The 14,881-nt window shown below is 34.9% G+C and overlaps 1 protein-coding gene across 1 annotated transcript in view; it reads right to left on the bottom strand.

Annotated features, from left to right (window-relative positions):
• LOC143244837 (myotubularin-related protein 13-like) overlaps positions 1-13,238 on the bottom strand; it is a 136,418-nt gene extending 123,180 nt beyond the window's left edge. Inside the window, exon 1 of the mRNA XM_076490234.1 lies at positions 13,066-13,238. Within this exon, the coding sequence (XP_076346349.1) occupies positions 13,066-13,120 (55 nt within the window). The 5' untranslated portion in view covers positions 13,121-13,238. The remainder of the gene's footprint in view (positions 1-13,065) is intronic.
• Positions 13,239-14,881: the final 1,643 nt, after the last annotated feature.

Genomic DNA, 14,881 nt, shown 5'->3' with positions numbered 1-14,881 from the left:
TGAGTCCACCAATAGGAATCAAACCACTGCATCTTCAAGTTGACAAAGAACTTTAACCTGAAGATGATCTAAGAAGGTCAAAACAAGGGATTCTTATTCCATACTGGGTTTTATCTACAGTTCCTCACAATGTCCTTTTAATTTACAAAATGCAACATGAATTCCATTGTAATCCATTTCCTCCATTCTATCAAACTAATTATATGATTAACTGTCAGTTCTTGCCACAGGATCTGATGTTCTCATATTTCAAAATAGTGCCTTTAATACTTTATCTGCAACTTCAACAGATTAAAATTCCATTACCAACTGAAGAATGTTTTCAAGAATGTACATCTATTGTGCTTCAGCATAATTATCATATCCTTGTCTATCACTTGGTTACATGACATTTGGTATTGTTACGGCTGGAATAGTTCAAGAAAGTCCTTCAGTAACAGTGGCAAAGCAGTGGTGTTAATAGGTACAAATCATAGAAGTTCTCCAATTCCTAAGTTGTCTAAACTTGTTGTAAACCTTCTGCATACCCTATAGCTATAACTTAATCAATATTCTTCAATTACATTTATTTTTATTATTCTTCAAATGGTAGGTTTCTTTGCTTCTTTTAACTCCTTCCTTACATTTCTGTAACAATCTTCTTAGACTTCTTTATCCTCTTCTTTCTGGTCTTCTCTTAGGCTTTTCTTTAACATTCCTTTTAATTTTGCTTAAATACTTTTCTTATCTCAAATAAAATTCCACTCTTACTCCTTGAATTTGTCATCTTTTATTTTATACCTACCAATATAACCTCATTTCTGATGCAACAGTTGTCACAATGATCTTTGGTTAACAAGTTCTTTTAAATTATTTGGTGAAAACAATTCCAAACCTGGTCCATATAAAGATTACACTAGTATATATTATCCTTAATGTTTTCAAAGCTCAAAAACATAGGTAAATTGTCGGCCAAGTTTACAAATGACATCAACTGCACAATACTAATGTAAGAATAAACTTACTTTTAAAACTTTATTGTAAAATGAAAACATAATTATTCACTTTACTGATAAGGAATAACTTTACTATTTTTTTTCATTGCTTCACTGAACCTTCTATTTATGAACTACTCTTGAAATAACTAGAAATTCTGACAAAAACTCGTAGAACTTTCTAGACCTACATTATTACTTGCTGAACTTACTATCACACACATTAGAAATATATACCATAAAAATATTAATGCCTGCTAATAATAAGGGCTTCACACTAAAAGAAGACAAAAAGCCTGCATTAACTTTTGGAATATATTTATAACTAAATAAAATGGCAAATTTGGTTACAGCCAGTATTACACATCCTCTAAAGTACTATACTAACACATATAAAATCCTATAATGATACAGTTAGACACTTTGAATTACTTCATCACAAGTTACACAAAACCAAGAGGGTTGTTGAGCTAAATCAGTAAAAAATATGTTAAATGCCTAATGAAGTGCTTGGGAAGTGCTAAGTGCTTTCCAAGTGACAATATTTATCTATTACAATGCATTGAAGTATATGTTTATTAAGCAAAATGCTACAAACTGGTCTATCTGTGCCCACAACAAATACAGAAACCTGACTTTCAACATTATAAACCCTCAGGCTTACTGGTGAGTCATGGAAGGTGGAGTGAAATGTATCAGCAATAGGTTAATAGTTTTCCTTAGTTGCTGGAGGTAAGGAAGAATGGTATATAAAATCTGTTAAGAATATTTAAGTACTCCACCAGATGTAATTCTAAGTAACAGCACTGAGCCAAAATATGGATTTGCAGTTTGAGTAAATAATGTGTACAGTGTCTATAGCATTGTTTCCTTACTTTTTTCACAACTCAAATATAATTTGCAGGTTTTTAAATTTCCAATTTTTATTTATCTTGTTTTCTTCACATGTAATACAATAAAAAACACTCATGCAAAAAAGAAATTATATGGAACTTTGCCTTCATTGTCAAGTTTTGTTGTAGCAATGTAATTCAATGTTTCCTACTAACAGAGACCAGGTATTATAAACAACATAAATGCTACTTAAAATAGTTAAAAATTGCAACAATTCTTACAGTTAGTTTTCTCAGGTAGAGAAATTGAATTAACAAATTTCTTAGCTGTAACTGACATTTCAAAATTTTTATTAGCATGTTTAGTACAAAATTGATGTTTCACAGCTTTAATCTTCACTGTCATGTCTTCAACCCACCCTAAAAAATACTGATTAATTTCTTTTAAAATTATTCTCTTCTGAAATGTTATGTTTATGTTATTTTTTTGAGAATTTAGTTCAGTAATACTACTAAGAACTTTTATAAAACAAGTTATGTCTTTCTGATCATGGATAGCCAGTTAAAGCATATGGAAGCCATGCAAGAAATTTAATTCTGAGCAGAATTGTATCATGCCTTCCTTTCACATTTCCAAAGTCCAATTTGATTGATAGTCCAATACAAGTTGTGTTCATTGCAGAAAAATATAGGAGGAATATGAACTGGTTGGTTGGTTGTTTGATTTAGTATTTTATGGCACAAAACAGCTAGGCTATCTGCACCAAACATCTGGTAAAAAGTTAAAAGTAAATTTTGTAAAATTCATAAAAGGAAACAAAGTTTAAAAAAAACAACACATAAATAGCATACGACCAAAGCCAAGCCTTGAAAACAGGACCACAGTCCATGTATCGAACAGGCATGGCAGTGATAGTGCCAGAGCAGATAGATTTAGTTGCAGTGTTGGAAAGCTCATTCCCACAAATACCAACATGGCCCAGTATCCAGAAAAACTGATTAGAAGTAGATGTTAAGAAGAAATGGGCCAGTCAGTTTTGAATATCGGCAAGAACAGGGTGTGAACAAACGTGAAGCGATTCCAGGGCCAGTAGAAAACTAAATGAGTCAATATAAATAGTGCACTTTGAGTACTGCTTAGCTTCTATGTGTTCCAGGGTAAGAGAAATGGCACACAGTCCAGCAGTGAACACAAAAGATGACTTAAAGACAGGTCACAATTGGGGACTTTAAGAAGCTCTAGTAGGATGGGCTGACCAGTGGATACAGCAATCTTATCCAAGGACAGACCCAATTCATCCAACTGCACCTGGATATGAAGGCCAATAGGAGCAATGGCAGACCGTCTAGTCTGAAGAAGCATGACCCATCAAGGAAGGAAAACACAAACCCTGGTGGGATGCTTTGGTAAGGAATGAAGTTTCAAAACATATAGTAAAGAGCTGCAAACAGCAGAGGTGCAAAGAAGGTTCATGAGATTATGTGTAAGCTCTGAACTGGGGAAGTGCAAAAAGCCCCAGTGAAGAGCCAAAATCCTTGATGATGAATGAGGTCCAGCATCTTCAAGGCAAAAGGTCTGGCAGAGCCACAGACCAGTGATCCATAGTCAAATTTCGATCAAATAAGAGCACGACATATCTTTAGCATAGAATGTCGATCCACTCTCCAAGTGGTGAAAGAGAGGAAACGGAGGATGTTCAGTGCTCTTGTACATTTGACCTGTAGCTGCTTAATGTGTAGTATAAAGGTCAGCTTACAGTAAAAGATAAGTCCCAAGAACTTTGTCTCAAGGACCACAGGCAGCACAACTTCACTGATACTGAGTTCAGGATCAGGGTGAATACCCCGTTGGCAGAAAAAGTGCATGCAAATGGTTTTAGAGAGAGATAAGTTAAAGCCATTTGCTGTGGTCCACTTCAGTGAACAATTGAGGGCAGTGTGTAGCTGCCGCTCAGTACACCTCATGTTCAACGACTGACATGAGATGTGAAAGTCGTTGACATAGAGCCCGTTTGCAACAGTAAGAGGGAGTTGTTCAGCGATGGCATTAATTTTTATAGTGAAAAGTGTGACACTTAGAACACAGACCTCAGGAACTAAGTTCCAATAGAAAAGAACAGGAAAGTGTCAAACCCACACAAACTTGGAATCTCCTGTCCATGAAAAAAAATTTTAATAAAAATGGGCAAATGGCCACGTAACCCAAATGCACTGCTGGCCAAAATCTTATGACCAATAAACATAAATAAAAAATATGCATTTTGCATTGTTAGACTCAACCACTTATTTGAGTAGAGCTGTGAAAGATGAAAATAATAAAAGGGAAAATAAAAAAATTGTTCCATGGAAAGAGAAAGCACCCCAGATCATGATGGAACCTCCTCCACTTTGTCATGTAGAAAATGCATCCAGTGGGATATCCTTATCATGCCAGTGATGTTGGAAGCCATATGGACCATCCAGGTTAATTTTTTTCTCATCAGTGAACAAAACCTTCGTCCACTTTTCTATGTCCCATGTTTGGCGCTTCTCAGCAAAGTCAACAGAGCTGTTTCGTGGTGTGAAAGGAGGCATGGCCTTTGAAAACATTTACAGTTTTTAAAGCCTTTCTCTTGTAGATGCCATCTTATTGTTCTTGAGATGCATTCTGCGTCCATAAGGGCCTTAATATGGTTCGATGATCAGCTGCTGTTTTGCCGGACAACCCATCGAATCCTCCTGCTCAACGCTGGTGAAATTTTCTTTGGCTAACCACTTAAAATTCTCATTCCATATCCCTCAGGGTCTTTTAAAAAATTTGCAACAGCAGTTTTACTATGCCCAATCTCACCAGCAATGGCACATTGAGAAAGACCTTGCTTTTGCATCTCGATAATTCTGCCATGTTCAAACTCTGTCAACCTTTTAGCCTTTGCCATGTTTTTTACCCAATGTAACACAGGAGATGTCAGTGGGAGATGTTGCCAACACCAATGCTTGAACACAAATGACTAAATTTCATTACGTGTTTACCTATTAAGGCTTTGTTTAAGTATGGTCTTAAACTTTTGACCAGCTAGTATTTAGGCTACTTTCATAGTGTTCACCTTTTCCCTATTAAATGCTAAAAATGTTTCCTATTTTTATTTTTCCTTTTCTTATTTTCATCATTTGAAGCTCTACTCAAATAAGTGGTTGAGTCTAACAACACAAAACATTATTTTTTTTCTTTTCTTTTTCTTTCTTTCATTGGCCTTAAGATTTTGGCCAGCAGTGTAAATGGAGGTCTTGCAAAATGCCATACCTCCATGTTGTATCATAAGCCTTCTCAATGTCAAAGAATATTGATACAAGATGTTGTCATGTGAAAAAGGCTTCTCTGATTGACATTTCAAGTCAAATCAGGATGGTCCATGGTGGAGTACTGTCGTCGAAACCCACACTGGGTGGGCGAGTGGAGGTTGTTTCATTCAAGGAACCAAACAAGATAAGCATTAACAATCCTCTCTAAGATCTTACAAAGACAGCTTGTAAAAGCAAATGGACAGCAGTTTCAAGGAATCTTGGGATCCTTCCCAGGCTTAAAGAAAGGTAGGACAATAGCCTAGCACCAGACATCAGGAAAACCATTCTCCTGCCAGATCCGGTTAAAAACAATCAGAAGAATAGCAAGAGAAACAGGACATAGATGGCACAGCATGTCATAGTGTACATCATCAGATCCAACTGATGTACTACCAGACCAGCCAATTTGAGTTCCACCAGTGTAAAGAGATGATTATAGTCATAGAGACAATCAGCTTGAAAGGAAAGAGGTGATAGCTCTGCCTGAGTCTTCATGGCTAAAAAGGTGGAAGAAGAAGAAAAAGTGCTAAATATGCAGCAAAAGCTTTCACCTAGAGTATCAGCAATGTTCTGGGTTTCAGCTACTTCCTGGTGATCAGAGCAAGATTGAGAGGGGGATAGAATAATATTGCTCACTGACCTTTCAAATCTTGTCCCTTATGACTTTGGAACTGGTGGTAGAAAATATGCTGGTTGTGAACTTAATCCAAGATTCCTTCTGGCTTTGATGTCTTACCCACCGAGCATGTGGACGGGCCCATTGGAAAGCGATGCAGTTCAAGAGTGTGGGATATCTATGGAAAGTATCCCAGGCCCATTTCTGAGCCTTCCGTGCCATATAGCAGGCAGGATTCCACCATGGATGAAGATATAGTGGAAAACATGTTGAGGTTTTAGGTATACATGAGCAGCTACTTGTATAATACAGTCAGTTACTATTGATGGCTCACAGATGATGGCAGGATCAAGTTCTGCGAGAGCAGTAAAAGAGAGCTAGTTTGCCTGACCCAGCTTCCAACAGGGCATGAGGGATCAGGTGGCATTGATCATGGCCAGTCTCTCAAAATTATAAGAAAATGATCACTGCCTCGTGGATTATTGTAAACCCTCCATGAAAAATGGGAGAATAATGAAGGGAAGCAAACTGAGATTAATAGCAGCATAGGACTGACTAGGTGATGTCCATTAAAGTCCCCCAGGAAGAGAAAGGGAGACAGCAACTGTTCAATGAGAGCATCAAGGTCTGATTGATCAAATGTCTCTCCAGGCAACAGGTAGAGAGAACAATCAGTAATGGTATGACTCAAGGAAACACGTATGGCTATGGCCTCCAAGGGCATGTTGAGTGGCAAGGACAGGGTGAGCGCATGCTGATCAACCAACAGTGCCACCCCTCCATGCACTCATCCATCACTCAACCTGTCATTTCTGTAAAAGAAAACTGCTGAAAGGTGACTGTAATGGCAGGTTTCAGAAATGTTTCCTGTAAGGAAAGACATACAGGATGGTCAGAAGCAATCAGTGTTTTGATGTCATCCAGATTAGAATGTAAACCTCGACAGTTCCATTGTATCTCGGTGGCCATTTTGTATGATGTGTAGGCAAATTGGCTGGAAGACCCTTCTGTTTATGACATCTTTTTCCTTACTGTCCTCTATCAAGAGAGGTCTATCAACCTCCATGGATCCTGCTCTGGGTCGATTGGGCAGGTCTTTGTTGTTGGAAGGGGATTACAGTGACTGAAGATGTGAACAAATGATTGTTTTGCATCTTTGGGTGGGAGAAGATGTATTCGAGGAAATGCCTCTACCTGAAACCAAAGGATGTGGATCTTGGAGTTTGTTGGAACATGTGTAAGGAACAGATGGGTGTTGAAGTTGATCATCAACTTTTTTAACCATGGAGGTCAAAACACTTTTCATTTGTTCAGAGAACGATTCTTTTAAAGACAGAGATCTGTCTGCACTCCCTCTGTAATTGTGGAATGAAGTGCAGCAGCATACATCCAACATAAAATGGTGAACAGCAATTTTCGAGCCTCAGAATAAGTAATGTTATGAATCATTTTCAAATGCTCCACCTCTTTTTCTTCCAACCATTTAGGGCAAGAACAAAAGTAGGGTGGGTGAAAGGTATCATGATCCTTGCCACTACAACAAGCACACATCAAGGAACCACGACATGACGTTTTCAAGTGACTGAACCACTGACACTGGAAACAGAGGGTTTGGAATGTATGGCCCTATTCTGCAATTAAGATAACCTGCCTTGGTGATGGCAGGTGGATGTGATGATGTAAATATGAGAATTAGGACATTGGTTGGCATCATAATTCCATCTTTGCAAGTGGATATATGCCTCACTACAGAAACTTCTTTGGTGGAAAAACCAGTGAGAATCTCTGACTCTGGAATGTTCTTCAAATCCCTCTCAACAATAACTCATGATAAATTTAAAGTAGCATGAGGTGTAACCTCAATAAGTATATCCCCAATTGCCTTTGAATGCAAAAGGCATTCACTGTGTTGAATGTTGGTTGTTTCCACCAATATGTCACCAGATCAAAGCTTCTTTACTGACTTTGGAGAGCCAGCAAGTCCCTCTAGTCCCTTCTGAATGAAAAAGTGAGACATTTGCCTTAAAGGTCTGTCTGAAAGTGAATGCAATATAAGAAAATGAGGTACAACAGATGTACAGATGGTGAGGATTGCTGCTCAGAATCTTCAAGATGTGGTCATTTACCTACAGACTGTTTTTTCACTATTTTAATGAGATTTTTAATTGGAATATCCATAATAAAGGGAAATTTCGGTGCCAACTGACCCCACCCACCATGAAGCCCTACGAAGGGAAGTACTACAATGTCAAACAAGGACACTGCAGCAATGCCAGGGTTTCGTGAGCACTATATCCAGAGACCAGCATCAGTTGCAATGTCCATAACACCTGTTGAGAACATCCAACATTGGTACTTGGTTGACCTAGCCCTAGTAAACCAGCCGACTGACCCAAGGGGGCTACCCCAACGCCGCTCATCTACAGAAATTCAGGGCCAAAGAGGTGTGTTAGGGTTGGACCCCTCCACCACCAGGATCCTCTCCTCCCCTTCACGGGTTGCCACACACAGCAAACACATGGGTGGATGTTTATATCCCAGAGGAGGTAAACTGAAAGAACAAAACATTCCCTGGGAGATCCCCTCACCATGTACAGGAATCAACACCAAGGGGAGGAATATGAAATTGGCAGTTTACACATAAGTAAAACTAGTATCACTTTTAATGTGATATGATATACTGGAAAGAATGAGAGAAGTTATTATAGGAACTGTCATAAAACTTAAACATCATTTTCAAACCAGAGAGGATGTGTTTAACAGATAGAGAAGTATTCACACCAAAAACTTGAAAGAATTGCAAAGCCAAAGGAGAAGGGTGAAGGTGAAGAGTTCCTTGAATGGTATTAATACAAAATCTCAGATGAACATGATATTGAGTAAGCACAAACTGAGAGTTAAACTAATAAGCCATCTTATACCAGAGAAGATGTTAATTGGCAGGTAAATAGAGCATGAAACAACCACTGAGTAAGAACTCTCTTAATCATCCATGTAATGATAAAAATAAATATTGGGTGTGTTTGTGGAAGACCAACAAATAGTTTTGTTACAGGAGAAAACACAGCATGCCAAACACCACTGCACAACATGAAAAACAAATATATGGTTGAAAAGGTTGATAAATTGGAAGGTTAAATAGGGATTTTTGAAATTTTGATGAAATAATTTTAACTAGATTATTATAGGTTACATCTACAAAGTTTTTCCACATAATAAATGAGATGGGATATAAATCTAAAACTTAAAAAAAAAAAAATACAATTTCCTGTTGCCTTTGGCAACACAAAGAGACAGTAAAAAAAAAAAAAAATTGAAGGAACCATGAAGTACATCAATAACTACTTTTCACACAAAAGGTTAAAAATTTCCAGATATAAATTTGAACAGAAACTGCAAAAGGCAAAATTGGATGATGAATAGAAAACAGAATCGAAAAGCCTGAAGAACACAAGGAAGGCAAATTCAAGAGTTTATTTCAGAACAATAATCTGATGACGAACAAAAGGAGTCATCGTACAAAAATAATAAAAAAATGGGTCACTAAATGAGTCATAAATACAGACCTCACATACATTGATGATAGGCTGCATAAAAAGTACAAGTAGATGTAGTGAGTATCAAAGAACATTACATACAGGATCCTGGAAGATAATGAAAGAAAGAGACAAACTGAAATTCTGAAACCTTAATCTCCCAATGGAAACTGAAATACCGTGAAAGTAAAAATGAATTAGCAGAGATTTTATGAATATACATCTGATTATCAGCTGATTAAATGATGTACATCTTTCAACACAGCCTAGTAGACAAATATCGAAGGATTATAAAAGTCATAGCAATTGATACAATATCAGTGAAACCCCCAGATAATGAAGGCATCAGAACAGTCATGTGGCACTAATATAAAATAATCAAGATAATAACTAATTATTGTGAACAAAAAAAAGTCTCAAAACAATACAAATCATAGCATGCATGAGAGAAAACTAAAAATGGGTCATAGGAAAAACCTAGATGGAGATTAACATTAATACTTAACATTTACATGTTAAAATATACAAGAAACAGTTTTTGTGAAGAAATATGAGTATACTGAAATTGTCTTCTCAGAGTTTCTTGACAGTTATGAACACATCTAAGTGGGTTCTGTATAAGCTGTCACACCTGAGGAATCACTTATAAACCTCTAGTGGAAGTTGCGACTTCAACTGGATCTATAAACTGAAACAATGTCTTAACTCACAAGTTAAGATGCTTTGGAAAGCAAGCTAAGTATCCTGTCTTCTAATAATAATAATAATAGGCTACACTGACCCAAAGTTACAAATTATCTCTTGTAATCATGATCCCAACCCTCTAACAGTGTCTAATGACTCATTATTGTCAACCCTTCAAAACTGATGTCATTTTTCTTAAATAGTTGTGGATGAGAAACCCCACACAAGTATCAGCAAAAGATTCTTAATGATCCCTTTATAAAATATATAAAAAAAAAATACACCTTAGGCCAAACGTAAAAAAACGTGACAGTTAAAATATAGTAACAGTGTAACAAAATTCTGTATCTTTCTGTGGCCACAGCAGAAAGGACTGCTAGAAATGAGAACTAATCTTTGAAAAATCCATTGCTTTTGTAAAAACACTAAGGACAACATTATTACTTGCTAAGATATTTTTGTCTGTCACAGTGTATGGACTATGAAAATTCCAATAAATTTAAAATATTAATGAAGTTTGCTCAAGATGAACTGCCATAGCATGATATATTGTTACACCTAATTTTTCTTGATAACATCATAAAACAAATTTGTCATCACTAAGATGGAATGCAGACAATTCATGAATAAGGAAGAAAGGAAAATTTTCATTCAAACTAGAGGTTCACTAACCTAGTATGTGGAAATAACATACAACAGTGGCTACACTCAATAGCTCAAAATTGTTAGCTTGTTAAAAAAAAACAAATGTCCGTGTATGGAACTAACAGTAAAAAGTTAAATTACTTATACTAAAAAATACAGGAGATACAACTTATTTCCACAAATACAACTTTTGTAGTACCTAAGACTTATTAGAATGTTACAAAACTTGTAGTTTATATGAAACATTTCAAATAGTTGTGTTAAAATTATATGCCTAATTTCTAAAATATTATGAATTATGAATTTTTGGTTTCTTTTATGGGTTACATCACTTATAACTGTCCATACTTTAAACAAGTTGCTGCATGTAATAATATTTATTAGCTGTATTAACTGGTACAGAACACTAAATAAGACTTTTCAATTAGATTATAACTGTGAAAAATAGTATTAAGTTTCACTAAATCTTGTATATCTTTTCTAAAGATTTAAATGTAAAGTACAGTTTTTGTTTGATTTTAATCAATCTGTAATTTGTTCTCCACACTGTATATTAAATGTACAATTCTCAGTGTTATGGTCTTCCTAGTATTAAACAAGACAACTTCATGAGTGATTCATGGCAATAATAGTTGTACAAGTGCATGCACAACCACTATGGTTATTGGACTGTTTTATGAATGAAAGAGTAAAAATCTGAATAAATAGTTGTGATAAGTATTAAAGCAAAAAAAATCCAAAAAATGGTATATCTTACAATATATCTACAAATATTCTTAAATCAAAATTGAAAAATTATAACAAACAAGAAAAAAAACTTTTATATTTATCATGTTAAGATTATGGACAACATTTGATCATTCAAATCCATCCCTATATACTCAGAAAAGACAAAATTTAAAGTACATCCTATATTTTTCAGGAAATCATTTCTTTCCAATTTAACTCAATCATGCTAAGGTGTTAAGTTTGCTTTGATGGTCTGAGTGACTTCACCATCATTATGTGAAGATACATTTCTTTAATCACAGTTACTGAGTGTTTCTATCTACATTAAATGTAATTTAAATAATTATACTCCAATATCTTCCACATACTATTGGTTTAACATTTCAATTGATCCATATTATTCTGATGTACTTCAACATCCTTAATACAGATCATTATGACATCCACAAAATTTATTAATTTACTAACTATGCTTCTGTTAAATATGAAAATTGAAGTTATAAGCACTGATCCCTGTGGCACACCATTAGTGACAGAGGTTCAATTTGACTGGACTTACTATTAGCTTTTTCTGCTTTCTTTCTACCAATCATGCAACAAACCAACTAAGTAGTCTTTATTACACAATGCAGTGTAAAAGTTTAAACACAAATAAAATATCTTAATTGTAAGTAAAAGTGCAGTAGTGTTTTGTTAATTGTTTAATCTCATCTTAATTTGGAAAATCACAAATTTCTATTGCCACATTATCAACTTCACCAAATTATTGTAAGTAAAATCATATTTGTCTGTTCTCATTATTTCAGTACAATACTTAAGTTGTAATATTATAACAAAATGTTTTTAAATATTTTCTTCAATCAATATAGTTTAGTGGAATATTATGTGAAACACTGAATGACTACAGCAATAAATACACGGATATCAAGATATATAATAGTTATCTAGTTAAATGTGTAATATGTGCAGTTAGAGTATCTAATTTGTATGTAGTATCATCATACTAGTGTTGACACCAAGACAGGGTGTGCCCAGTATTTTTGCATGATGCAGCAGGTTTCTTGGGTTTTATTGGTGGTGGGAAAAGGGTGGCGAGTGAGTATTTTGGGGCGCATGGATTTTGTGTTACTTTGAACATAAAATATCACTTATTAGTTAGTGAAATAACTTTTCAGACATAGATGGAAGTATACAACTATATTTTCCACTACCTTGTTTTGAACACATTACACATTTTATTATGATACCTACTAGAGATTGTTGTAGTCTGAAGATCTCCAAGGAGAAGATAAATATTTCTTCTATCCCCTACCACTATTACTCAGTAGTACTAGTACCATCCCCATATTCAACCAGTCAGTTTTAAAGGGTATTTTAGAACTGAAAGTGAGTATAATGACTGGTTAATTTATTACACTACAACTAGTAGTACAACTCTCAGTTTCAACTTTCAATTTAAGAAAAACTGCCACGTTAATATTAATAAAATGTTATTAAAATTCACTATAATACTTCATAGAATAAGTTCCTTCGATTGACTTGGCAACACCCTACACTGACACAAAAGTAACATCAAACTGATCAATACTTTTCGTGATACTTTGAAAATTTACTATGATTCGTACGAATGTGGTCCAAAATTCAATTTTGTTCAATTTCAAGGTTCAAATACCCTTGATCTATCATTTAGTAGATATTACTTTTACATATAACTCAGTACTTACTTGCTTTTGCGTGATCGAAACCAACTATCACAAAGTAGTCAGCTAGACGCGACATACTTCAATTTAATTGAAATACACTTTTTCTAACTCCTAGAATTAGAGTGTATTGCATACATCTCACTCTTCATCTGGCCAATCCATCATGAATTTTATTTCGGCCGGATGTAGCAACAGCTTTTACTTACACCAGAGGTCACTACAACAAAGAAAAGAACATGAAAAAATAATTACTTTATTATTTATAATTGCTTCTACTACTGTGAATTATTGATAACTTATCCACCCGTTTAAACATTCAGATATAAAACAATGGTAAAAGAATAGATATTATTGGAATATTATTACTTTATTTTAACAGGCAAAATAAGAGAAAGAAAAATGAAAATATTCCTTTTTTATTTTGTTTTTACTTGATCAACTTAAATTAATGTCACTTTTATTAACTGCAGTATACTCCATTATTATAAGAAAAAACATTTTAGATATACTATATAAAAATCTATCGAGTCCTCTTAAAGTGATAATGTTTAACTTGTACTCAGATTTTTATTTTATATTTAACTATCTAATTACCAGTTACCCCTTTGGTTAAAATAATTTTATTTAAGTTTCGTTTATAATATTAAAAATCGATGAAATACATTCCTTTCGGCCCGGCATGGCCAAGCGTGTTAAGGCGTGCAACTCGTAATCTGAGGGTCGCGGGTTCGCATTCCTGTCGCACCAAACATGTTCGCCCTTTCAGCCGGGGGAGTGTTTTAATGTGAGGGTCAATCCCACTATTCGTTGGTAAAAGAGTAGCTCAACAGTCGGCGGTGGGTGATGATGACTAGAGCCTTCCCTCTAGTATTACACTTCTAAATTAGGGATGGCTAGCACAGATAGCCCTGGAGTAGCTTTGTGGGAAATTAAAAACAAACAAAAAACAAACGTACATTCAATTAAAGAGTATTTTTTTGAAATAAAAAGGTTTTGTTATGACTCAATTTACGGTTAAAAAGTTAACCTAGAAGATTGTTACTCTGCGTCATTTCATTTGCATGGCCTTAGGAGTAGGATGCTTGACTCCTCGTCAAAGAAAGTACTTACCAATTTAGGTTAGTATTGATACTAGGTTACTGTAAAATACTCGAGCAGTCGAAATCAAAACTTGATGGAATTAGGTGAAATGAAGAAAAACATGTCACATTTTCGTATTACAATTTTTTATCAAAATATATATTGTTTTGCTCTGTAACATAAATAATTATTGTTAATTTTGGTTTATGATTTTATTTTATAAGTGTTATTTTGTTACACTTCTAGCTGACTAATTATGTTGTCTTTTTAAAAAGCTTGTTTTTTCGAGATATATTTGTTTAATTTCTTATTGATATTGCGAGAAGACTTCAAAATATGAAACACTGAAATCTCTTCCAATTTTGTCCACTTTCATGAGGATTATTTCGTAGAACTTTGAAATTGTAGTCATCTAGTTGCTCAGAAGTAAATGCACAGGTTTAAGACGTTACAAATCGAGCTTCGATACCTTAGTGAATATAGCACAAATAGCCCATAGTGTATCCAGCTCTGTGCTTAAGAACAACCCAATACACTTTAAATTGTAGAAGGTGCGCGTTATCGTTTTGATCTCTCTGAGTTTTAACTATATCTTATATATATTGCGAACCAAGGTGTGTGCTCAAACGTTCGTTTGTCTGCCGGTTGAAAATCTGCGCACGCAGGAAAAGCTCAACATTCATGTTTGAAATAATGGGAGAACAGAAATGAAAATAATATTGATGCCAGATTTTATTCCACAAGCAGGATATTTTAC

Source organism: Tachypleus tridentatus, chromosome 1, assembly GCF_004210375.1.
Source record: "Tachypleus tridentatus isolate NWPU-2018 chromosome 1, ASM421037v1, whole genome shotgun sequence".
Lineage (NCBI taxonomy): Eukaryota > Metazoa > Arthropoda > Merostomata > Xiphosura > Limulidae > Tachypleus > Tachypleus tridentatus.
This window is presented reverse-complemented; position numbering and strand designations above follow the sequence as displayed.